The sequence below is a fragment of the Neophocaena asiaeorientalis genome, unplaced genomic scaffold, assembly GCF_003031525.2.
Source record: "Neophocaena asiaeorientalis asiaeorientalis breed wild unplaced genomic scaffold, Neophocaena_asiaeorientalis_V1.1 scaffold91, whole genome shotgun sequence".
NCBI lineage: Eukaryota > Metazoa > Chordata > Mammalia > Artiodactyla > Phocoenidae > Neophocaena > Neophocaena asiaeorientalis.
This window is the reverse complement of record NW_020173198.1, coordinates 6,273,842-6,298,489: the sequence shown is the minus strand read 5'-3', so window position 1 is coordinate 6,298,489 and position 24,648 is coordinate 6,273,842. Positions and strand designations below refer to the sequence as shown.

The window sequence follows — 24,648 nt, the reverse complement described above, 5'->3', positions numbered from 1 at the left end:
CCTGGCTTGCCGGGTGGGAGGTGAAAGCTTAACCCTAGTAAGAGAAAAAAAGAATAGCAGCATCAGCTTCTTGATCAAGTGGAAGGAAGAGGGGGAACGTGGGCTTGGCTTATGAACTCAGCACATGGCTCTGCTCACCAGCACAGGGGCCAATGATGTTCTTGGCTGAGTGTCACTCCTCTTTGGGGTGGAAGTAAAGGGACCTACACGTCATCAGAGGTGAAATAGGGTGGGAAAGACAAGGAGTGGGGTAGGCATGAAGCCTTGAACTACTCCAAGGCCAAACATGCATTTACTTCTTCCATAATCAGTGTGTTTACGTTCACTGGCAAAGTATACATCCTCTTGATTTTGAATATATTGGAATTTGATGATAAACAGATCTAAAATGTTTTTGACCAAATAGACAATTTTCTAAAGGGATTCAAAGTATTCTGGAAATAATCTTGCTTTGAATCAATATTCTGTTATTGCATTTTGATAACTAAAGCATCAATTAGTAGTAATCAAGAGATGTTATTCATAAGCAGATAGAGATACAGCAAGTTTCTCTATAAATTATGCATTCATATTGCCATAAACCCAGAGCACTCCAAATAAATTTTAACTGGCTAAAGAAGCATTCAAGTCATGGGCCTGCTCATGGGCCTCACTCTTCTCCATACCCAGCACTGTGCATGTCCAAGCGGACTAGTAAAATGCACACAGGTGTAGTCTCCAGACCGGTCCTGGCCTCCACCAGTTCTTTCAACCCTCACCACAAGAATCAGGGACTTCCCCAGTGTCACAGTGGTTAGGAATCCGCCTATCAACACAGGGGACATGGGTTTGAGTCCTGGCCTAAGAAAATCCCACATGCCACAGAGCAACTAAGCCCATGTGCCACAACTACTGAGCCTGCACTCTAGAGCCCGCAAGCCACAACTACTGAAGCCTGCGCGCCTAGAGCCTGTGCTCCACAAGAGAAGCCACCACTATGAGAAGCCTGCAAACCACAACAAAGAGAGTAGCCCCCATTCATCGCAACTAGAGAAAGCCCATGCCCAGCAACGAAGACCCAATGCAGCCCAAAAAAATTAATTAATTTTTTTTAATTGAAAAAAAAAAGAATCAGGTAGCAGACAACTAGCAAGCCTCCAGCTTATCCTGGCTCCAGGCTTTTCCTAGCAAAGTGCAACTTAGAACCTTCCCAGTCTAGACCTGGTCTCACTGCCCCAAACTCGGCCAATGTTAGTTGGTACAGGTCTTGTTCATCTGCCTGTAGAATGTGAAACCTAACTGGAAGGGTGTGTGTGAAAACACAGAGAGCAAACAAGAGAAATCTGTGAAATCAAAACAGAGTAATTCCCTAAATTATCGAAATGTTACTCTCATATAGATATCCTCCCACTTTAAAGAACAGATGAAGCTGTCCTACATCACTATCAACAAAAAAATGCAAATAAAAATGCAAATAAAAATGCAAATAAAACAATAAAATGCTCTTTTCCATTTATCAACTTAAGGGTTTCTTTTTTGCAACAGTGGGGTATGACAGACATTCTTACACTGCTAATGGCACAACCCTTCTGTAAAATAAACTAACAATATGATTTAAGAACCTTCAAAATAGATAAACAATGACCAAGGAATTTCACTTCTAAATATCCAAAAGATATAGTCAAAATGAAAGATTTATGTAAAAAATATGTTCACTGCAACCAGAAACCATCCAAAAAAAGATTTACAGTACCTTCATACAGTGATCTAAAGAGTTTTTGTGAAAAAAAATGACTAATACAATATGGAAAGACAATCACATAATGCAAAACTGTATACACAGTTTGATCCCAATTATGTTAAAGCATACACAAAAAGGAAAAAATACATTTTCAATTTTCCTCATTCAACTTTTACATATTTTCCAAGTTTTCTACAATATTTTAGATATTACTCTTATCCAAATAGATGTTACTCATAATGAATTTTGACAAAAGAAACCAGACACAAAAGATTCCTTACTGCAAATAAAAACCACAATGAGATACCACTCCACACCCACTAAGATAGTTATAACAGAAGACAGACAATAACAACTGCTGACAAGGATGTAGAGAAACTGGAACCCTCACACACAGCTGGTGTAAAAGGAAAACGGTGCAGCCGCTGTGGAAAACTGTTGGACAGTTGCTCAAAAAGTTAAACATGGAGTCACCATATGACCCTGCAATTTTACTCCTAGGTATATACCCAAGAGAAATAAAAACATATTCCCACACAAAAATTTGTAGATGAATGTTTACAGCAGCATTACTCATAACAGCCAAAAAGCAGACAATCCAAATGCCAATCAACAAATGAATGGATAAACAAAATATGGTATATTCATAAAATGGAATATTTTTCAGCCATAAAGGGGAATGATACATGGTATGACATGATGAACCTTGAAAAACATCATGCTAAGTGAAAGAAGCCAAATGCAAAAGGCCATGTGTTGTATGATTCCATTTATATGAAACGTTCAGAATAGGAAAACCTACAGAAACAGGAAGTAAATTAATGGACGTCTGGCACTGGGAGGTTGGGGGCAATGAACAATGACTGCTAATGGATACGGGGCTTCTTGGGGGATAATAAAAATGTCTAAAATTGTGATGATGGAGGCACAACTCTGTGAATATACTAAAAGCCACTGAATTACACACTTTAAATGTGTGAAGTATATGGTATGTAAATTGTATCCCAATAAAGCTCTCTTTAAAAAGAACATATACTTTTACTTCATTCATAATAAAACTCAAAACCAAGCAAAACGAATCAATGGTGTTAGAAGCCAGGCAAGTGGTTACCTTCAGGTAGAAGGGAGAGGGTAGGGTTTGGGAGGGGGCAAAAGAGGAAGCTTCTGAAGTGCTAATGACAACCCATTTCTTGATCTGGGTGATATAATATCACATTAGGATTTAGTATTCATTGAGCTGTACACTAATGATGTTATGCATTTTTCTGTATGTAGGCCATACTTTATTTTGAAGCTCTTAAAAATTGACCTCAAAAAGGAAAACCCTAAAGTTTCTTAATTTAGCCAGACTCTCAGGCCCTAACTCAGCATATTTAGCCTTATTTGAGCCAATTCTATTTATCTGGTTATTTAACTAGAAGCAGATTAGAAACTGCAAAATGCAGGAATGAGGAGGTAGGAGGTACAGGCTCCCAGGATAAAGTAAAACAGGATAAAGCAAGAGAAAACGAACGAAGGACCTTGAGGGACGATTGTAGGGAGCAAGAAGGAGTATTACAAAAAGTAGAAATAAGAATTCAAACAATACAGCAAGCCAGGACCCTTCATTAAGTCCTACATAGTCCCACTAGCCCCAAAGAAACCTCCATAGTACAGAAGAAGAGTGCAATAGATCATGCTCGTAATAAAGACTCTAAATCACCAAAGAGCATAAAGTATGCCCAGGATTCCCTCCCTGAGAAAGCGAGTGTGTAAAATATGCTACATCAAGCCATCTATCAAAAAAAAAAAGTTAAACTTTTAAAGACTTGATATTTAAATAAATAATTATCTAGGAAATAACTTATATGAAAGACTTACTCCCTCGAAAAGCCAGATGAATGGGTTATTACTGTGTTACTCAAGAAAGATCATACAGGGGCTTCCAAAGCAGCCATAAATAAATAAATAAACAAATAAATATTAACAAAAAAAAAAGAAAGATCATACAATGACAACAAAATGGCACAGAATATATCATAGTGAGAGATACCCTCCTGGGGGACAGATGCCTCAGTGAGTCCTCTAGCACTGTTACACTGGAGATTTAAATACCACCCTTTCAAAAACAGTCTACAACTCAAGAGGTCAGCACACATGCATGAAAGGTGAGCTCAAAACAATTACAGTCACAAGGCCATACCCAGAGAAAGTTTGGGGTGGAACACATTTATCTCTCTTCAGCACTTAGCTGTGGTGTAGGATCCTCCACATCTTCTTCCTACCAGGGTCCCTTTCCTATGTTCTAGGCTTACTTTTACAGGCTGGGTTGGTGGGTTTTTCCCGCTAAAGTGTTTCCACCACTTAGGTGTAAAGGAACCAGTGGTTATTCAACACCACAGTCTGTGAGGCTGACATTACCACATGGCAATGAAAAGGAAAATAAGGAAACTGAGGCTCAGTGACCACCCCAAGATCTCAGCCATACCAGGATTCTAACTAAATTGAAAATTCATGGGTTCACAGATTTTCAAAAGGAAAGGAGCAGACCTGCACCCTGGCTGCCCTCATCCTCCTCCCAGCACTATCCTCTGATGCTGACAACCTGAAGTCTGAGAGAGAATTGGGTATCACCAGGAAGTGGGTGGGGCAGTTACTACAGCCTAACCAGCTGCCTGATGTCACAACAGAGCCTCAAAGGGTAACGACCAACAGGCCTCCAACCTAGCTAACCCTTCCTCCTGCTGGATATAAGATAAAAAGCTGCCAATGCTCCTCTTTCTCTCCTGCCTGCAGGGAAATGAGGCTACCCTCCTTCCTTCCTGTCACTATTAAAATCCTGAAATCATTAACTAGTAGCTATTTCCCATGAGCTATTGCTTTTAAAGGAATTTGTCTTTTCTTTAGCTATCCTACTTTATCATAACTTCAGTGGAATAAAGACTCTAAAATGAGGGAGATTTACCAAGCTGTCACTGCACTGTCAAAAAGGGACTCTTATTTTAGGGTAACATTAAAGAATATTCCAAGTTAATGTATCTTTGTAATTGCTGGGACCACCCCTGCTCAGGAAAAAGGTTCTTTCTACTATGCGTTCTTCTCCAGCTATAGAGAGCTATGGACCTCAAAGAAAAGGTTGAATCTCCTTTCCTACAGTTTAAAAACAGCCTTTCTCTGCTCCCATCGTTGCTCAAAGTAAAGCAGTTACAAAAGTGAGGTCCTGCTCATTCATTCACTCATGAACAAGCACACAAAGGACACGACCAGATACTATGGGGAATAATGGGAATCAGAGAATTAAACGTCTGTAGAAATGCCTCTGCTTCTTCATCTGTAAAACAGAAATAATAATATGTATATCTACCTTACAATGTTATAAGGAATACATAAAATAATCCACTGTGCAGGGCATATGGTAAGCACTCACATATTATCTATAGGAAAAAAGCAAGACGAAGAAAATTATGTACGTATGGTGTGCTACTATTTATCTGAATAAGAGGAAGATTATGAATACATGTATTTGCTTATATTAAAACAATGAAAGAATAAATCATAAAATTTAACGAGAAAGGGAATAGCACATAGGAATCAGAGACAGAAACTAGACTTCTTTGAACAGATCTTATTATGTAGATTTGACTTCAGGCAAATGAATTTTAGTTTTTACATAACTGTGCAACAAAGCTAAATTTTAAAAAACGACTCTTCAAAACCAAAAGCAAAAAGAAACAAATCAATTTAACTGTATTCCACATTGGTGACAAAGCCACACTGCGAACTATTCCAAGTGACTTTAAAACATAATAATATGACTATACAGTCCTAGTAGGACATATCCTATGGACAAAAATAAATAAATGAATAAATAAATCTTAAACCTTTTTCAAATACTCATCCTGTTGGTGGTAGTACTGGATTATTCTGAGACTTATGAATGCACTGTGAGACAATGTAAATGAGAATTTACACTAGTGTTAAGAACAGGATTTTCAGCATGGAAGAAAGGAAAAACAGATGTAAGATCGATGAGGTTAAATAAAAACCCTGAAATCCTGAATGAAACTATCAATATGAATTCTTGATTTATTACACCTTTAAAACAAATCACACATTTCCTAGCTCTGCCTACTTAGACACAGAGAAACCAAGTACACCCCTAATGCCCAGACTGTGGTGTCTTAGTACCATCTGCCACCAAAAGGAACTAGGGCTCCTTGAAGAAATGACTGATTCCAGATCTGGAGCAGGAAACATATAAGATGAGCCTTGAAAATCTTAACTTCCTGCATTTTGGTTTGACATCACAGACTACTAGCAGTATTGTGTCAAAAGGACTTGGTAGCCGACTTGTCCCAATGGCCAAAAAAGGGACAAGTTGGGCAAAATAAGGTTAATAACTGTAATTGACTGAAACACATCAAATATGCATTTAAATCCATTAATTCATACAGTTACAACAAAAAAACCTCACTAACTACATTTGGAAATCAAGTAATTATTTTGAAATCCAGAAAAATCAAGGGAAAAAAATACCACGTATTTATTTTGCCTTTCTTCTCCAAATTTACTTTGGGATAACCAAACAACCGACAAGGGCGAGAGTCTCTATAGAAGTTCTCCAGCTAATAAGTAAAAAGGAATGTTAAAATTAAAACACCATTTTTCAACCCTTATTGAACTAATGGATCAAGGACTAACCATTGACGGCTACTAACACTGCAAGAGACACGACCAGACAAGACAGGCTTCCTGATGGAAGTTTATAACACCTCCCACAAACTAGTTTTACTGAAAAAAAAAAAAAAAAAGAAGAGGGCTTAAAAAAAACCTTCAAACCTGAATCTCATTAAGCCTCTAGATCTAACTACCATTTTACAAGAAAAGCAAAGACAGAAAAACATTTTCATTGAAAACTATGGGAATAAACAGACAAAATCAGACCATGGGAAGCTGCACAGCAGTGCTCTTCAAAGTATGATCCACAGATAGGTGCCTGTCTGTGAACTTTTTTCACCAGTCCATGATGAGATAAGTACAGAAATCAAAGTAAGCATCAGTAACATTTAGAGCAAATTAACAGTAATTGTGTGTCTATTGAATCTAACCATTATTTTTAATGGGGCTGGTTTTATGCATGCCTTTTTTATTTTATTTTTCCGGAAAAGTTTAAATGCCAAGCTAAGAAATTTATACCACATTTTGTATATAAAAGAAAAAGTAAAGGCAATTTTTGAGAAGAGAAATAATGTAGTTACAGATAAGCTGTAAGATTACTCTGGCAGCAAGAAAAACTGCCAATAGGACAGAGTTTAGAAATGGGGAAGGGTACTCAGGTGGCCACAGACTTGGAATGAGCACCTTCCTCATCACCACCTTCCATTTCTGGAATACTTACCATGTGCAAGTTTCTGTACTAAACCCTTAATTATATCTTCTCCTTTAACCTCATAAAAACCATGCAAGGTTGGAGTTCTGGCTCTGCTACTTATCAAGTACTAGCACTGAAGCCCTATATCCTAATCGTTTAAATGGAATAGCAATGCTTCTTTCACGGGCTGTTGTGAAGATTAAAGGAAAAAGTTGTATATGAATGTACAGTGTAAATGATCTGGCTCCAGGGACTTCCCTGGTGGTCCAATGGTTAAGAATCCACCTTTCAATGCAGGGGACGCAGTCTCAACCCCTGGTCAGGGAACTAAGATCCCACATGCCACAGGGCAACTAAGCCTGCACACTCTAGAGCCCGCATGCCACAACTAGAGAGAATCCCGCTCACCACAACGAAAGATCCCACATGTCACAACTAAGACGCGACGCAGCCAAATAAATAAATTTTTTAAAAAGAAGGTTAAAAATAAATAAATGGGGCTTCCCTGGTAGCGCAGTGGCCCCGGTCCGGGAGGATCCCACATGCCGTGGAGCGGCTGGGCCCGTGAGCCATGGCCGCTGGGCCTGTGCTCCGCACGAGAGAGGCCACAATAGTGAGAGGCCCGCGTACCGCAATCAATCAATAATCTGGCTCCACACAAATAAATGGTATTTTCATTATGATTATTATTATTTCTTAAATCTCCTGAGAATCAGACAGCTCTGCCTTGCTCTTAAAGATGAGAAGACCAAGAGTTAAAGTCAAAGAATTTAAAAAAAAAAAGAAAAAGAATTTACTAAGCTGGTGATGAGCTTACAAAGGTTCCTGACAGTAGAAGCAACAAAGGCATTTCCTGACCAGTCCTATGCAATCTTCTAATGCGTGAACTGTTTGTTTGTGGACACACTGTTTGCTACCATCCAAGCTCAACAACTGGAGGGAAGAAGCAACAGATGTTGGGTGACTGGCCAATTCCTCTAGGAACTGCCACAGTCCATGGCAGAAAACAATGATTTCTAAATAGAGAAAGATCACAATCAAATGAAAGACAAGATATCCCGATGTGCTCCACTGCAAAAATGTTGTTTGTTAAACATCAAAGGTCATTTGAGGAACAGCCAATTAACAGAGCAAACAAGAATATTTTTGAAGGAAAAAGCTGCAGAGGACAGAATTTTAAATTACTCAGTTTTCAATGATTTCTTTTCCATGACTATATATAAAAGGCTTTTTTTGTGGAAACCATGAGGTCATTGTTTTCCTGAGTCTTCACTATAGGAAACAGCTGTGGGGAACTACACAAACAGAGAACACTGCCCTATTTAGCAGCCCCTCATTGTGGCAAGTGTATAGACGGGGACAGGAAAATGCACCAAACCACACACTAACAACAAAACAAAAGTGGCAGAGTCAAACTAAAAAGTTCAAGCCACACAAAGGAAGATGTAAAACACCTAACTCAGGATAAGCATCTGTAACTCGGCACAAGCATCTTTATTACTACATCTGTATCAGTTTAAGAGAGATTTCCACATTTTGACCAGATCGGCACATTTCTACATGGCTCACCAAAAACTTAAAACGATTCACTTTACACAGTGCCTGCCTGACATATGAGAGACATTCAACAAATATAATAACAACAAACAAGTTTTCCTAGGGCTCTTATGTTCAAATACCATGTGACCTCTCTAAAACTGAACTTATCCACTCACCTCCAGAATCGTTTTCCATTCTGTGCGTCCAGGCGTGAAGAACACCATCCCAAGACACCCTGTTTCAAAACCTTGAAGTTATTTTCACCTCCTCATCTTATCCACCCTTCACGTAAAGCTGCCAAACACTGCCAACTCTGCTTCAAATATACATTTTTTATATGTTCAAAAGTCAGAGGAAAGGAGCAGGAGACAAGGAAAGGGAAAGAAATAAACTGAATCCAGTCCAATCTATTATGGGGTGTGTAACTCTCCTTTACAATACTACCCAGGGCTCTGCTTCAACTTGTCCAATGATAAAAATACTCAGGTGAGGCATCTCATTCCATTTTCAGACAGCATGCTCAAAAAATTCTGTTACTGAGGCATGCCACCCATCTCCAGTTTCCGTCCTCCTCTTGCAAGGCTTAAAGCCTAAGCGTGATCACAGTCCTCAAGTGAGGTCTGACCCATGTGCACAAGAGAAGTGGCCCATCATCAGCACATCTACATTTACAACTGAGGCTGGTCTGCAAGCTGTCCTTCCTTGCTTGTGGCATCTTCAGTTCAGATGGACCAATACATTGTGCACCTCCAACAAGACAATGCTGAATAAGACAGACTCACTGCCCTCGAGGGCCTCGCAGTGGAGTGGAGGAGACAGACATGAACAGGTTTAGGAAACAGAATCCTTTTGCCTCGGAGAGGAAATTTTTCTACACTTTTGACCGTCATACAACGTGGGGATTATCTGATCCTTGGAAAAATGTACGAATAAATCCATCCAATTCTGTAATCTTTTGGGGGAACAGGCAGTTCTTTTAATAACTCTTGCAATTTCTTCCTCACTTATCAGTCAACCAGGTTTTCTTACTGTAACATTATTATTAGTTTATGGTTTGTTTAAAGTTATGAATTTTATCAGTGACAGGCAGACATTCAGCAAAGATGGTTATCTGTCCCAAACTAATGTAGATATTTAACACTAAAATTCACATAGGATTGGTTTTTGAAACCTGACAAAATGACTCTAAAATTTGTCTGGAGAACTTTAAAAGAACAGCAAGATAGCTCATCTCTTACCCAAGGTACTGAGTACTTTTCTGCACTGGTTTTAATCATGCCTAATATTGCAGAAGAAAAATAAATGTTTCACAGTGGGGGGGAAAAAAGAATAGCATGAAAAGAACAGGCAACAACAATGCCATGTGGTACCAATAAAAGTACTGATGAAACAGAACACAAAATTCAGAAATAGACCATAAAATTCTAAATATGGAGAAGGCTTTTACAAATAAGCAGTGTGATAACAAGGCTGGGGTAACAATACCAGTTAACACTCACTTAGCACTGATGGTATGCCAGTCCCTTAGCCAAGTTTTTCTCTTCTTTTTAAAACAACCAAATGAGGTAGATATAGTCTTATCCCCATTTTACAAATGAGGAAACTAAGCCCAGAGAATTAAGTGCCCAAGGACCCGTAGCTAATAAGTGCTGCAGCTAGGACTGGAACACAGGCTGTCTGGCTCCCCAGTCCAGGTTCTCAACCACTCAGTGTACTATACAAGATGGGAAATCTCAAACCTTAAAATAAATCCCCACCTTACACTTGCACTATACTAAACCAAACTCCAAACTATTGGAAAGGGAAATACTTTAGAACATAAAAGAAAAAGCTGACAAAAAATAAAAGAGAAAAATTATCCTATATGAAAGCCTAACTTTTCAGCTATACATAACAAAAAAATAAGGCAGAGGCACAGGTTCAAAAACATTAAAACCTTCTGTAATACATAAAAGTGAACAAAACTAAAAGAGCAAGAGACTGAGAGAATTATCTATATCAAATGTATGAAGGGTTAATGAAGGTGTTACCTTACATCTACACTCTATAAAGAGCTATTATAAAGTTTTTTAAAAAAGAAAAGAACCTTCAAAATCCCAAGAGACACCATGACCAAGCAGGATTTATTTCTGGGATGAAAAGGGGTTCAACATATGAAAATCAATCAATGTAATATGCTACATTAATAGAATGAAAGAAAACTACCACACGATCATCTCAATTAATTCAGAAAAAGCACTTGACAAAATTCATCATTCTTTCATGATAAAGACACTCAACAAAGTAGAAAAAGAAGAAAACTTCCTCAACATGATAAAGGCCATATCTGAAAAGCTCACAGCTAACATCATACTCAATGGTGAAACACTGAAAGCTTTTCCCCTAAGATGAAGAAACAAGACAAGGATGCCCATTTTCACCACTCTATTCAACAGAGTATTAGAATTTCTAGCCAGAACTAGGCGAGAAAGCAGAAGGGTGGGAGAATAAATTAAGAGTTTGGGATTAGCAAATACAAACTACTATATATAAAATAGATAAACAACAAGGTCCTTCTGTATAGCACAGAGAATTATATTCAATATCTTTTAATAAACTATAATGGAAAAGAATATACATGAATATATATAACTGAATCACTTTGCTATACACCAGAAACTAACATTGTATACCGACTATGCTTTATCTAAAAAAAAAAAAAAAAAGGTATCCTAACTGGAAAGGAAGATTAAAATTATCTCTGTTTGCAGATAATATGATCTTATATGTAGAAAACTCTGAGGACTCCACACACACACACACAAAAAACTGTTAGAGCTAATAGATGAATTCAGCAAAGTGCAGGATACAATATCAACACACAAAAACCAGTTCCATTTCTATACACTAGCAATGAACAATCCAAAAAGGAAATTAAGAAAACAATTCCATGTATAACATCAAAAAGAATAAAATACTTAGGAATAATCATTTAACAAAGGAGGTGAAAAACCTGTACATTGAAAACTACAAAATGTAAGCGAAGGAAATTAAAGACAACATAAATATTAAGAAAGACATTCCATGTTCATGGATTGGAAGACAATATTGTTACAATGACAATTCTACCCAAAACAATCTACAGATTTCAGTGCAATCCCTATAAAAATCCCATTTTCTGCAGAAAGAAAAGCCTATTCTGAAATTCACATAGAATCTCCAGGAACTCCAAAGACAAAACCATCTTGAAAAAGAAGAACAAATTTGAAGGACTCAAACTTCTGATTTCAAAACTTACTACACAGCTACAGTAATCAAAACAGTGTGGTGCTGAAACAAAGACAGGCATATAGATCAATGGAATAGAATAAAGAGCCCAGAAATAAACCTTCACATATACAGTCAATTGATTTTTGACAGGGGCACCAAAACCATTCAACAAAGAAAGAACAGTAGTCTTTTCAACAACAGTGCTGAGAAAACTAAATATCCACAGGCAAAAGAATGAAGCTGTAACCTTACCTTACACCACATATCAATACAAGAGTTAACTCAAAATGGATGAAAGACCTATATATGAGCTAAAACTATAAAATTTTTAGTAAAAAACAAAGACGGAAAACTTCATGACATTAAATTTGGCAATGATTTCTTGGATACCAAAAGCACAGACAACAGAAGAAGAAAAATAGACAAATTAGACTTCATCACAGTTATCAAGAGAGTGAAACAACAACCCACGGAATGAGAGAAAATACTTGCTAATCATATATCTGATAAAGGATTAATATCCAGAATATATAAAGAACTCCTACAACTCAGCATCAACAACAACAAAAAAATCCAATTCAAAAATGAGGAAAGTATTTGGATAGACATTTCTCCAAAGAAGATATACAAATAGGCAATAAGCCTATTGCTTGAAAAGATAGTCCAAGTCATCAGTTAAGTTATTAATGACTAATGATCATTAGTCATTAGAGAAATGCAAATCAACACCACAATAACACTTCACACACGCTAGGATGGCTATTATTTGAAAACAAAAATGGAAAATAACAAGTGCTGGCAAGGATGTGGAGAAATTGGAACCCTCATGCATTGCTCGTGGGAATGTACAATGGTGCAGCCACTGTGGAAAAGTTTGACAGTTTCTCAAAAAGTTAAACACAGAATTACTACATGACCCAAAAGAATTAAAAACAGGGACACACATAGATACTTGAATGCCTATGTTCATAGCATCATTATTCACAATAGCCAAAAAGCAGAAACAACGCAGTTGTCCATCAACAGATGAATGGATAAATAAAATGTAGTACATACGTATAAAGGAATATTATTCCGCCATAAAAAGAAATGAAATTCTGCAACATACTACAACACAGATGAATACTGAAAACATTATTCTAAATGACATAAACCAGACACAAAAGGATTCTGTGTACTGTACTCTGTAATTCTACTTATATGGGATACCTAGAATTGGCAAATTCATAGAGACAGAAAGTAGAACACAGGTTACCAGGGACTAGACGGGAGTGATTGCTTAATGCATACAGAATTCCTGTTTGGGACGATGAAAAAGTTCTGGAAATGGACAGTGGTTGATGGTTGCACAACAGTGAATGTACTTAATGCCACTGAGCTGTACTTAAAAGCAACTAAAAGGGTAAATTTTATGTTATGTGTATTTTACCACAACAAAAAAATTGGAAAAAATGACAACAGACAAATGAGCAAAGAATGAATATAAACTGACAATGACAAATTTAAATTATAAAATCCAACTCATTCCAGAAATGGCTTGTGAGCATCCAACATGCACCATTCACTGGGCTGGGTGAGGTTTATGATCAAACTAGCAGCACTGTAATTTCTGTAATAAGAAGTCAAAAGATGTCCATAAGCTTCTGACGCTCTGAGAACATGTTTGGAAACTTATCCTAAATAAATAACGTGACAAAACAAAAAGCTATACACATGATTCATGTTCATTATAATAAAAAGGAGTATGGGGGAAATTGCCCAATGAAAGAGGACTGGAGGGCTTTCCTGGTGGCGCAGTGGTTGAGAGTCCGCCTGCCAATGCAGCGGACACGGGTTCGTGCCCTGGTCCGGGAGGATCCCACATGCCACGGAACGGCTGGGCCCATGAGCCATGGCCACTGGGCCTGTACGTCCAGAGCCTGTGCTCCACAACAGGAGAGGCCACAACAGTGAGAGGCCCACGTACCGCAAAAAAAAAAAAAAAAAAAAAGAGGACTGGATGATTAAACTATCACTTAGCAATATGATACCATATGTATCATTAAACAGTATTATGAGTACTATTTAGAAACATGGAAAAATGTTTTATAAGTTGCATGAGAAAAAATTATAATACAAAATGGCCTGGCCAGGATAATAGCAACAACGTAAAATATATATGTATGTGGACAAGTACAAAAATGTAAACTGACGGCACTTCAAGGCAATGTGTTCAGTACAGTGAGAGCATAAATGTTATCATCACACTGCCCTGAGTTCAAGTTGAAGCTCTGCCCCTGCAAATGTGTAAAGAACCAAACTAGATCAAATCAAAATAACAGATTTAGTGCTGGTTTATGCTGCTGGTTTGAAAGATATTTTTAACAACTCAGAAGGAGAGTTTAATAACAAATAAAAATCTCTAGCCGAAACTCTAGCCTACACTACTGAATATTTTCCTCCATGAGTTATCATGGGACCTCAAATACAACATGCCTAAAGTGGAATTTAGCACCTCTGAGAAGTTTTATGCTGCCTCAGTTTCCCAAATGTAACCAGGCTCAAAGAGGCTAAGATATATTCTGTTCTCCCTGAACCCCCCAGTTCTGCCCCTGCCCTCTCTCATCATCACCTCCCCATCCTCAATGTCCCTGGCCTCTGAGTGATCATTCTTTGAAAAATAATAAAAGAAAAAGACAATGATACCACAAGCCTGTCTGAAATTCCTTGGTGCTGCCCTCACAAGATGCTATTCTCTGACATGGCACCCAAAGAACAAGCCAGAGATCTAACCTTGCCCAAAGCATCACTCAGTGACCTCCTCCCCAACCCATCCACCACCCTACCCTTCTGCTCCAACCACACTAGACCTTGAAATTTCCTGAATAAGCCAAGTTGTTTGAGGTTCTAAGCCTTTGTACTTGATGGGTTTTCTGCCCTGGAAAGGCCTTTCCCACCTCTCCCCTTATCCACCTAGAGGATTCTGACCAAATCCTTCCAGCCATCAAGTATCATCTCTTGATACTTGCCAAGGTATCATCTCTCCAGTCCCCTCCAACCCTCCCTTCCCTCCCTGGGGTCTACACAGCACTTCTATACATACCTCTATCGCAGCACTCATCCTACCCTTCTGCAATCGTTTCTTAACCCCTCCCTTCCCTTCTAGACCCTGCATTCCTTAAGGGCATGGACCATCTCACTCATCCTGGCACAGCTCAGTGCCTCCCAACACAGGACCAGCACAAAAATGTGCTCGATAAATCTGTAGACTTAACAAATCATGACTACAATATATCAACCTGAATTTGATTCTTAATGGGTATATAGCATTTTTTAAATTAATTTATTTTATTTTTGGCTGCGTAGGGTCTTCGTTGCTGTGAGCGGGCCTTCTCTAGTCACAGCGAGCGGGGGCTACTCTTCGTTGCGGTGCGCGGGCTTCTCATTACAGTGGTTTCTCTTGTTGGGGAGCACGGGATCTAGGCGCGCAGGCTTCAGTAGTTGTGGCTCGCGGGCTCTAGGCGCGCAGGCTTCAGTAGTTGTGGCTCGGGGGCTCTAGAGCGCAGGCTCAGTAGTTGTGGCGCACGGGCTTAGTTGCTCCACAGCCATGTGGGATCTTCCCGGACCAGGGCTCGAACCCGTGTCCCCTGCACTGGCAGGCAGATTCTTAACCACTGCACCACCAGGGAAGCCCCTCTTACTGGGTATAAACTGACATTTCTGCAGCTCTACACTGTACTCAGGGCTAAGAGCAGGAAGTCAACCTAAATAAGCCAGGTTTCCTGACTCTGCTTTCCTGGTTTTCCGCCTATCTCTCTGCCCCTTTAACAAGTCCAAGAAGTCCCTCCCTCCTCCTATCCTCTTATTTTTAGTTTCCCCCAAGGGCTTGGCCTTGGGCTTCTGACTACACACTCAATGCTCCTGGATTCAATTATCACCTCTATGCAGCTGAATCCGAGTCTACACAGCTAGTTCTAAATCGTACCATATTTCCAACTATTAAGACTCTCCTTAGATGTCCTATGACTCCCAACCCCACATGTTCAAATTATACTCTTGATCTTCTCTGCCCTTAGTGCCCTTTTTGGACTGCTCCACCTCTGTCAGATATCCCCTTATTTTCTCCATCACCCAGGTCTGAAACCTCGGTGTTTCCTTTACCTCTCCATCTCTTGGAGCCTCTTTAATGATGTCACGATGTCCTCCAAAATGTCTCTTGGATTCACCCTTTCCTCCTCCTTTTCCTCATGTCACACCTGTGATTGCCCTTTCCACGCACTTACTTTCTCCTCCATCTGATTCGTTTTTGCTCACCATCAGAACCATTTTTCTAAAACATCTTTTTTCATCAAATCAGAGTCTGCACAGCTCAAGAAGCCTCAATCGAATCACTACTGATTGCAGCCTCAAGGCTAAATTGTTGTGACAGACTTTCAAGGGCACCTATAATCTGTCCCCTCTCATCTCCTCAGCCATCTACATTTATTTGCCCTTCTCTCCAAATCAGTGGTTCTCAACCAGGGGCAATTTTGCCCCCCAGGGGACATGTGGCAATGTCTGGAGACAGTTTTGATTATCATGACTGGGGTGGGTGCAGGGGAGTACTACCAGCACCTAGTGGGTAGAGGACAGGGACACTGCTCAATATCCTAATACACCAGGACAGCCCCCACAGCAAAGACTCATCTAGCCAATAATGCCAGGTATGTCAACAGTGCTAAGGCTGAAAAACACTTCTGCAAATCAACTGCACACAGCAGACAGCCCAGTGGCCTCCCTGACCCTAGACAACGTGCCATGGCTGTGCCTTTGCTCAGAGTATTTCCCCAACAATATGGGATGGCATCTCTCTTTCCCTTAACTATCCAAGCCTTATTTACCTTCAAATCCCATTCCAAGCAATATGCCACAGTTTTAAATACCACCTATAGACCAAGGAGTCCCATATCTTTATCTCTAGTCAGTCCCAATCTTCTGAACTCCAGACTTCCTTATCCAGCTGCCAACCAGATATCTCATGAGTGTCCTATTTAATACATCTGAAACTGAACTCCCGACCCCCCCCAGAACTGCTGCTCCTCAAGTAAGTGCACAGCACCAGTAATCACTCTCTTGCTCAAAACAAACACCAGGGCGCTATTCTGGCTGCTCCCCTCTGCCTCAGTGCCTTCCCCAGAATCAATCCTTTAGCAAGTCCCATCGAGTCTACCTCCAGATATCTATCAAATCTATCCGCTTCTCCATCCCATCCACCTTCGCAAAACCTCTGAACTGGCCTCCCTGCTTCCAGTCTATATCCATTATTCAGACTCAGAATGAACACTTCACATTTCAAGGAAATCATGCCAGAACTCTGCTTAAAACCTGCAACAGCTCCCCACTGCTCTTAGAATCAAATCTAAACCCCTAACCTTGGTCTACAAGGGGGTCCTACAGGACCCGCCTCTGTCTACCTGACCTCCTTTTCCAGCCTCATCTATCCCACACCCCTCCTAGCTCTCTAAGCCATGTAAAAGGCCTGTCAGACTTTCAAATGGACCCCAGCCCTGTCCCCTGCAGAGCCTTTTGAATACATTTTATCACTCCTACCTGGCCACACCCATCATTCTCTCTCATACACCTTATCTTTTCCTTCTTAGCTCTAATAATTTTAAATTTCACATTTATCAGTGTGTGTTTAACATCTGCCTCCCCTGTAACAATAGAAGTTCCAAGAAGGAATGGATCACGGGACCTGGCACCATTTTTTTACATTACCATACCATTTGGTTTACCCCATATACCCAAGGACTAGCACAGCACGTGGCACAGAGTTAGGAGCTCCATAAATTCATAAATTTGTAGAAGCTTAACTGCCAACAATGAATGAATGAATCTTCTACTTGCACTTCAGCTCACAACGATTTCACCCTTCTCTGAACTCCCACTGAACTTTCCCAGTCAATACAATTTTTTAAAAATTTCCCTATAAAACTGGTAAGTTCTCTGAGGGCAAGAACTTTGTCCTATAATCGTCATACTTAATCCTCTATTCCCACCCTCTCCCCTAAACTAGTCCCTTTATACACAATAATTGCTCAGTAAATGTGGTTTAAGTCAGCAAACATGAGAGTCCATAATTGTCCTGTGTATTTTTATTCCCCAACTAGTCCTCTTCAATGCTTTTCTTGCACTTTCTCATGAGTCCCCTTTACCACCTGATAAGAAGCTGCACACATCAGGCGGACATGTCTGGAAAGAGAGACATACACGTTTAAGAAGAGTGGAGAACAGGCATACCTAGAGGAACAAAACTGACCTACGTGAAAGAAAATAAGTTTGAAAACTGAAGAATAGGGCAGTCACTTGAAAGAGGAAGCACGTGTCAGCAGCGAGGCCCTAGCATGCAGCATGGATGGGTCAGAGTCTTGTCCTACACAGGCTTTTGCTGGGCAGTCTGGTGAGGTGCATCAACAGGGTAAATGCCTGTTCCCTCTGACTCAGCAACGTCACAGCTAAGACCCACTCCCTAGAAAAGGAGACTTGATATACGTTGAAGGATTGGCTATAATGGTTAAAAATTTTATACAACCAAAACACCCATCCGTGGGCTTCTATACAACCATTAAAAAGAATGAGGTGGACTTGGATGTATTAACAAAAAAACAATGAAAGCTATGGCTACCCGTGATATATTTTCAAGTCCAGTATAGGGGCATAAGGGAAAGCAAGTTACAGAACTCTATGGAGAGTATAAGCCCATCAATGTAAAAGATGTGTTTATATATGCATTTAAATGGTCTGAAAGGATAATTTTTTAAGGAAGTCTTCCAAAAGTACCTAAGTCTCAGGAGCAATAGCACATATATAAAGCTAGCTGCAGGTGACCTTATTTTCACTACGATTTAGCACCGCAAACTTAGAGGAAAAAAATGTTACATGTTTCAGCACGTCTACCCTCCCTGTTTATGTTTTATGTTGAGACCTGTCGCTTCAGTGGTTGTGCTAATAAGACGACCTCAGAACCAGGGCTCAGTGCATGCATCGGCATGCGGGGGGTGGTCAGAACTCTGGTTCTGCTCCCTCAGCCTCTAGCCAGGAGGTGAACCTTAGTTTCCGCATCCAGAAAGGCTGAGGACCACTCACATTTCACTCACATCTGCTTCCAAGTCTAAAATTTGATGATTCTCTCACCGCCCTTCTTCAAAGATGTGGAACTTCACTAAAACAGAACTGACAGCATTTGACAGACAAGAGAACAGACCAGGAGGAGACATACTTTCTATTTAATACCATCACAAATCTGAATGTGACCGACACTATTTCATTTTTTTTTCCTATTTTTCAGATTAATTTGAGGGACACCTTAAAATCAGATCACTTCTTGGGAACCACTGTGAAATGTCAACATACTGAACAGCTTCATACAAACGCGGAAAACTTTTATCACAGGTCTGCAGCATAAAATCCGAGCTCCCCAGCATGAATCCATGACAAAGTAAGGTGTGAAACTGAGCCAGCGGAAGCCCCTGGTTGCTAGCCTCTCTGCCACTACTCATTTACACACATATACTCCCTTTGTAACCCAAGAACTCTCACTAATAAATAAGCACCACCAGGCACCAAAGTTCAAGGAAAAACATGTGGGAGAGAAAATTTGATTCATCAATTACTTTTTGTTTTCCTGCAAATTTGAAAGGAGTCCCCACATTTCTTTTATCAGTAGATCACTCTGTTCTAGTTGTTCTTTGGAAGCACAGTTTGAAAACTGCTGCTATAAAACCTATCTTTGTTACTTGAAAGATGACCTTCCATCTTTCACTTGCTGCGAAAGGGCACTGAGTACTAGAAATCAGAAAGCATCTGTACGAACCTGGAGCACCCAAGCTAGCATCCTGTTAAAGTTAGGACAATAGGCTTATTTCCTCTTACAACAGCACACTGAGCATTCGGGTTTCAAAATGATTTACTTACTGTCACAGTTTTACTAAGACAGTGATCCAAGGATCCTGCCAGTAAAGTCCAACCTTTACTCTAGTGCTGCAGCAAACACAGAGAAGAAAAAGTAACAAGATAACCATTAAAGGCTGGGAAAGTAAGGAAAACTTGCACTAAGGAAGTTCAAAACATTCCTCCAACAGTTTCTTAACCTCAGCACTACTGACATTTGGGGCTGGATTATCCTTTTTGAGGGATACTGTCTTGCATGTTGTATGACACTTAGCCCCAAACCTGGAGTCTCCCCACTAGTTGCCAGTAGCACCCCACCCCAGCTGTGACACCCAAGTATGTGTCTCCAGACATCACCAAATGTCCCCAGAAGTGAGGGGGTAGGGGAGGCAAAAGTGCCCTGGTTGACAACCGCTACTCTATCAGCAGGAGAAAAAGGACTGCACAAAAAAAGAAAAAGATATAAGTGGCAGCTAGAGAAGTTTCTTAAAGCTTACCAAGATTGGACCAGTCAACTTCTTTCATTCTGGAAAACGAAAATCCAACCATAACAACCATCTAGCTCATCCAAAACCAAAAATCCGTTTACCTGACAAGCTCCTAAAGCTGAAATCAATGTGGTTAGAATCCAAATTGAAAATTTTACAAACCAAATTGTTAGGAACTTAAAGAAGTTTTAGGACTATAAAAGTACAGGCAAAGACATACTAAGTGCTTTTCGAGACCTCAAGGCAAATTATCTCAACATGGCAAATTGGTTTTATCTCCTCTGCCAACTGGTAGTGGCTGTCTGGAGCCCAGAATTCAACAGGATTCTGAGGCTGAATGTGAGCTCAAGAAGAGGAGAGAAGAGTATCCGCCTCAAATATCAATATCACCAGCAGGTGAGGGGGGCGTGGTGACTGGTGAGCCCGCATCCTCTGGCTTGGTGCTTCAACTTCCTTTGTGCTTCACACGCAGGCGCAGTGTCTTCCCCACGTGAGAGTGCCTGGCACGTGGTAGACGAAGCACTTTGGTGGGCTGCCTACAGGGCAATCCCCTCCTTTACTCATCTCTTCTATTAAGGCAGGAAAACCCAAACACCACCTTCCTGCCTCCATGGCAGCCAGGGTGGTCAAGAGACATGATTATAGTTAATGAGATGTAAGTAGAAGCCTGTTTAGGGGGCTTCTGGAAGAACTTTTATTTCCCTAACAACTTCCTGGCTTGACTTGGTAGAAAACCCTGAGGTGACAAACATTAAGGACAAAAGGCCCACTGATAGCTAAGGACAACAGAATGGAAACACAGAAATGGTCTGGGTCCTAGGTGGGCCCATAAAGCCACTGCACCACCTTAGAACCACCTACCTCCAGACTTCTTACAGGTGAGCTAATTCAACATCTTTATTGCTTAAGGCACTGTCATTAGGGCTTCTTCTTTCTGGTGCTGAACGCATTCCTAACTGACTGAATAAACCTTCAACAGAGGGAGGTGAATGAATGAATGCAAAGTGAAATCTACTAACGGTTCAGAAGATTACATTTTTTAAAAACAAGGCCTCAGGGTAGGGGTGGTGGTGTGATGAATTGGGAGATTGGGATTGACATATATACACTAATATGTATAAAATGGATAACTAATAAGAACCCTGCTGTATAAAAAAATAAATAAAATAAAATTCAGGGGAAAAAAGGCCTCTAATAACCTGTTCAACTTTGCCAAAGCATGCTTTTCTAGAATTATTGACCCAATTCTTTACAGCTTTTTAATTGATAAAAAAGTAAACACACTCTCTTAAAAAGCAATGGAAATGTTCACATACAAAAATGCTGTAGAAATTGATTTTCACATTTTGGAAAAGATTGGAAAACCAAACTTAAAACACTAGGCTGTGACCTTGAAAAGTCTGCAACTGCTGTGGCTACCTGCAAGCACGTATAGGCAAAAAGAAAAAGACCAATAGTACCTGGTTGGCTGCCATTCCCTCCTACTTTCTTATTTTGAGATCTCTGACATGAATCTCTTTTTTTCCAGTCCCTATCCCAGTCAAGTATTTCCATTCAAATTTCCAAGATCAAACAACCATTTTTTTCTTTTTGAGAAAAACAGGGTAGAACATAAATAAATATAAATAACATGTAAGTAAAATGTATTAAAAGGAGAGGAGTGGACCTTGGCAGTGTTGTTCCTCAGCAAGACAGTAGGTCCTCAACCAAGCTGATTCCCTTAGATAGCTGACCAATTTATATTTTAATCAAATCATTTACTCATACTTAAATAAGTGTATTTTAGAAAGAAACTTCATAGCACCAATGGAATGCCAGTACCATTTGCCATAAATAGAAGACAGGGCTTCCCTGGTGGTGCAGTGGTTAAGAATCCGCCTGCCAATGCAAAGGGTTCGAGCCCTGGTCCGGGAAGATCCCACATGCTGCGGAGCAATTAAGCCCATGAGCCACAACTACTGAGCCTGTGCTCTAGAGTCCACGCCCGTGAGCCACAACTACTGAGCCTGCGTGCCACAACTACTGAAGCCTGTGCAACTAGAGCCTGTGCTCCACAACAAGAGAAGCCCGCGCACCGCAACAAAGAGTAGCCCCTGCTCGCTGCAACTAGAGAAAGCCCACACGCAGCAACGAAGACCCAACGCAGCCAAAAATAAATAAATAAATTTATTTTAAAAAAGACAAATGTAAGGAAAAATCCAATGAAGACATAACCTTATTAAATTCTAGCTACTGTTACCTATCCAGATCTCTAAACTTGAAGTTTATTCTCTATTTAAAAAAAAAAAAAACGGGGGGCTTCCCTGGTGGCGCAGTGGTTAAGAATCTGCCTGCCAATGCAAGGGACACGGGTTCGAGCCCTGGCCCGGGAAGATCCCACATGCCGTGGAACAACTAAGCCCGTGCGCCACAACTACTGAGCCTGCGCTCAAGAGCCCGCGAGCCACAGCTACTGAGCCTGCGTGCCGCAACTACTGAAGCCTGTGCGCCTAGAGCCCATGCTCCACAACAAGAGAAGCCACTGCAATGGGAAGCCCGCGCACTGCAACAAAGAGTAGCCCCCGCTCGCCGCAACTAGAGAAAGCCCACGCACAGCAGGGGCAACCCAACACAGCCAAAAAATACATAAATAAAATAAATAAACAAATTAAAAAAAAAAAAGGTGGGGGAGTGAGCAAAAGGTGTTAAAGACAAGCTAACCACCAAGCTGAGACTTTCTCTTGGGCATGATCAGGACAGAAAGAGAACAGAAAAGGAATTAACTTTCTCATTGTGTGATTGCATTCTATTTATATCCATTTCCCACCTAAAAGTATCCCTTATACAATCCCAAATGATCTTCCCCTTTTGCTTAGAGTAAGAGCCCATTTCCTTAGTACTACAGCCTAAATTTATGATCCTACACCACCTGGCCTCAGCCCACCACTCACACTCCACTCTCAGCTCTCACGCACTCACAACAAGGACCCAAGGCCACATCTAGCCCACTGCCTGTTTCTGTACGGCCTGTGAGCTACGAATGATTTGGAGAGATGAATGCTTGTAATCAATTTGACAACAGGGAACATTAATTTTGAACTCCAATTAAGTTAAACGTTGTACTCTCCAAAAGAAGAGTCCCATGCTTCTCATTAGTAGACCTGTATTACAAAATATTGTACTCAATTATTATAACATTTTTATTTTAGGCAATAAAAAATGTGTAGAAATGTGTCTTTTCTTGTTATATATGTATCTACTTAATATCCTCGAGTTTGCATCTTGACCAGCAGAGCCTAAAACATTTGCTATGCAGCCCCTTACAGAAAGAGTTTGCCCATCCCGGAGCTACACTGCGGGTCAAGTACACCAGGCTCTTTCCTGTCTCAAGGTGTCCACACTTGCCTTACACCTGGGAACCGCTTTCCCCTGAGCTCCTCAAGGCTGGCCCTTCCTGTGGTTACTCAAGTCTCAGAACATCACCTCCTCCGAGAAGTCACCCTAACCCATGTAACGTACCCTACCAGCACATCAGTCACATCACCAGGTTTTACTTCCTTTAAACCACTGTCTGGTACCACCTCTTTAACTTGTTAAAGTTTTTAATACTAAAAATAATAATGGCAGCAAATACTCATAGCACTGCACACAATGGAAGCATTTTACATACCAGGTTGAACGCCATAAAAGTGCCAATCTGTAAATCAGAACGGTCAACAGTGGGTAACTTCATAGGGTTCAACCCAACATATCAACTTGTTAGCAGCTCACAACCACCTATGAGGTAGGTACCAGATGAGGAAATTGTGGCACAGAGAGATAGAGTAACCTGCCCGAGGTCACACCGCTAGTAAGTGGCAGAACAAGGATTTGAAGCCAAGCTCAACCCTCCCACCCCCAAGAATGTAAGTTCCAGGATGGCAGACAGTCTTGCCCATTGTCCCATCCCTCCCCTGTGCCCATCAAAGGGCCCGCCACGTAGCAAGCCCTTACAAATGCGCGACGCCTGAATGAGTGAATGACTGTCCCTCGCAATCAGCGCCATCTGCCCGGACTCGAGGCCCGCTCCTCTTTCCTTAGGCAACCAGAGCATCAGTCCTCCGGCCGCGGCGGAAGCGGGGAAGGAAGCTCTGGGCAGGCGGGTGCCCCAGGGGCTCACCTTGAAGTCGCGGCTGTGCTGCGGGGTGTACTCCAGGGTCCAGAGGGCCCGCACCAGGTGCGCCAGCTGCTCGGTGACCTCACCCTGGCCCTGCGCGCCGCGCCCCGCGGGCTGCTCGGGGTCAGGCGAGGGCTCGGGCCGCCCCGCCCGATACTGGCCGAGCGCCAGGTACTCGGCGAAGAGCTCGGTGTTGCTGAGGCACTGAAGCGTGGCGTTCATGAAGCACGTGTTGCCGTGGTTCCGGAGCCCCGCCACC

At 40.9% G+C, this 24,648-nt stretch overlaps 1 protein-coding gene across 1 annotated transcript in view; it reads right to left on the bottom strand.

Annotated features, from left to right (window-relative positions):
• The window catches only part of USP31 (ubiquitin specific peptidase 31), a 62,196-nt gene extending 37,585 nt beyond the window's left edge, over positions 1 to 24,611 (bottom strand). Inside the window, exons 1-2 of the mRNA XM_024744348.1 lie at positions 24,227 to 24,611; positions 23,904 to 23,930 (exon numbers count right to left, since the gene is read on the bottom strand). Of these exons, the coding sequence (XP_024600116.1) occupies positions 23,904 to 23,930; positions 24,227 to 24,611 (412 nt within the window). The remainder of the gene's footprint in view (positions 1 to 23,903; positions 23,931 to 24,226) is intronic.
• Positions 24,612 to 24,648: the final 37 nt, after the last annotated feature.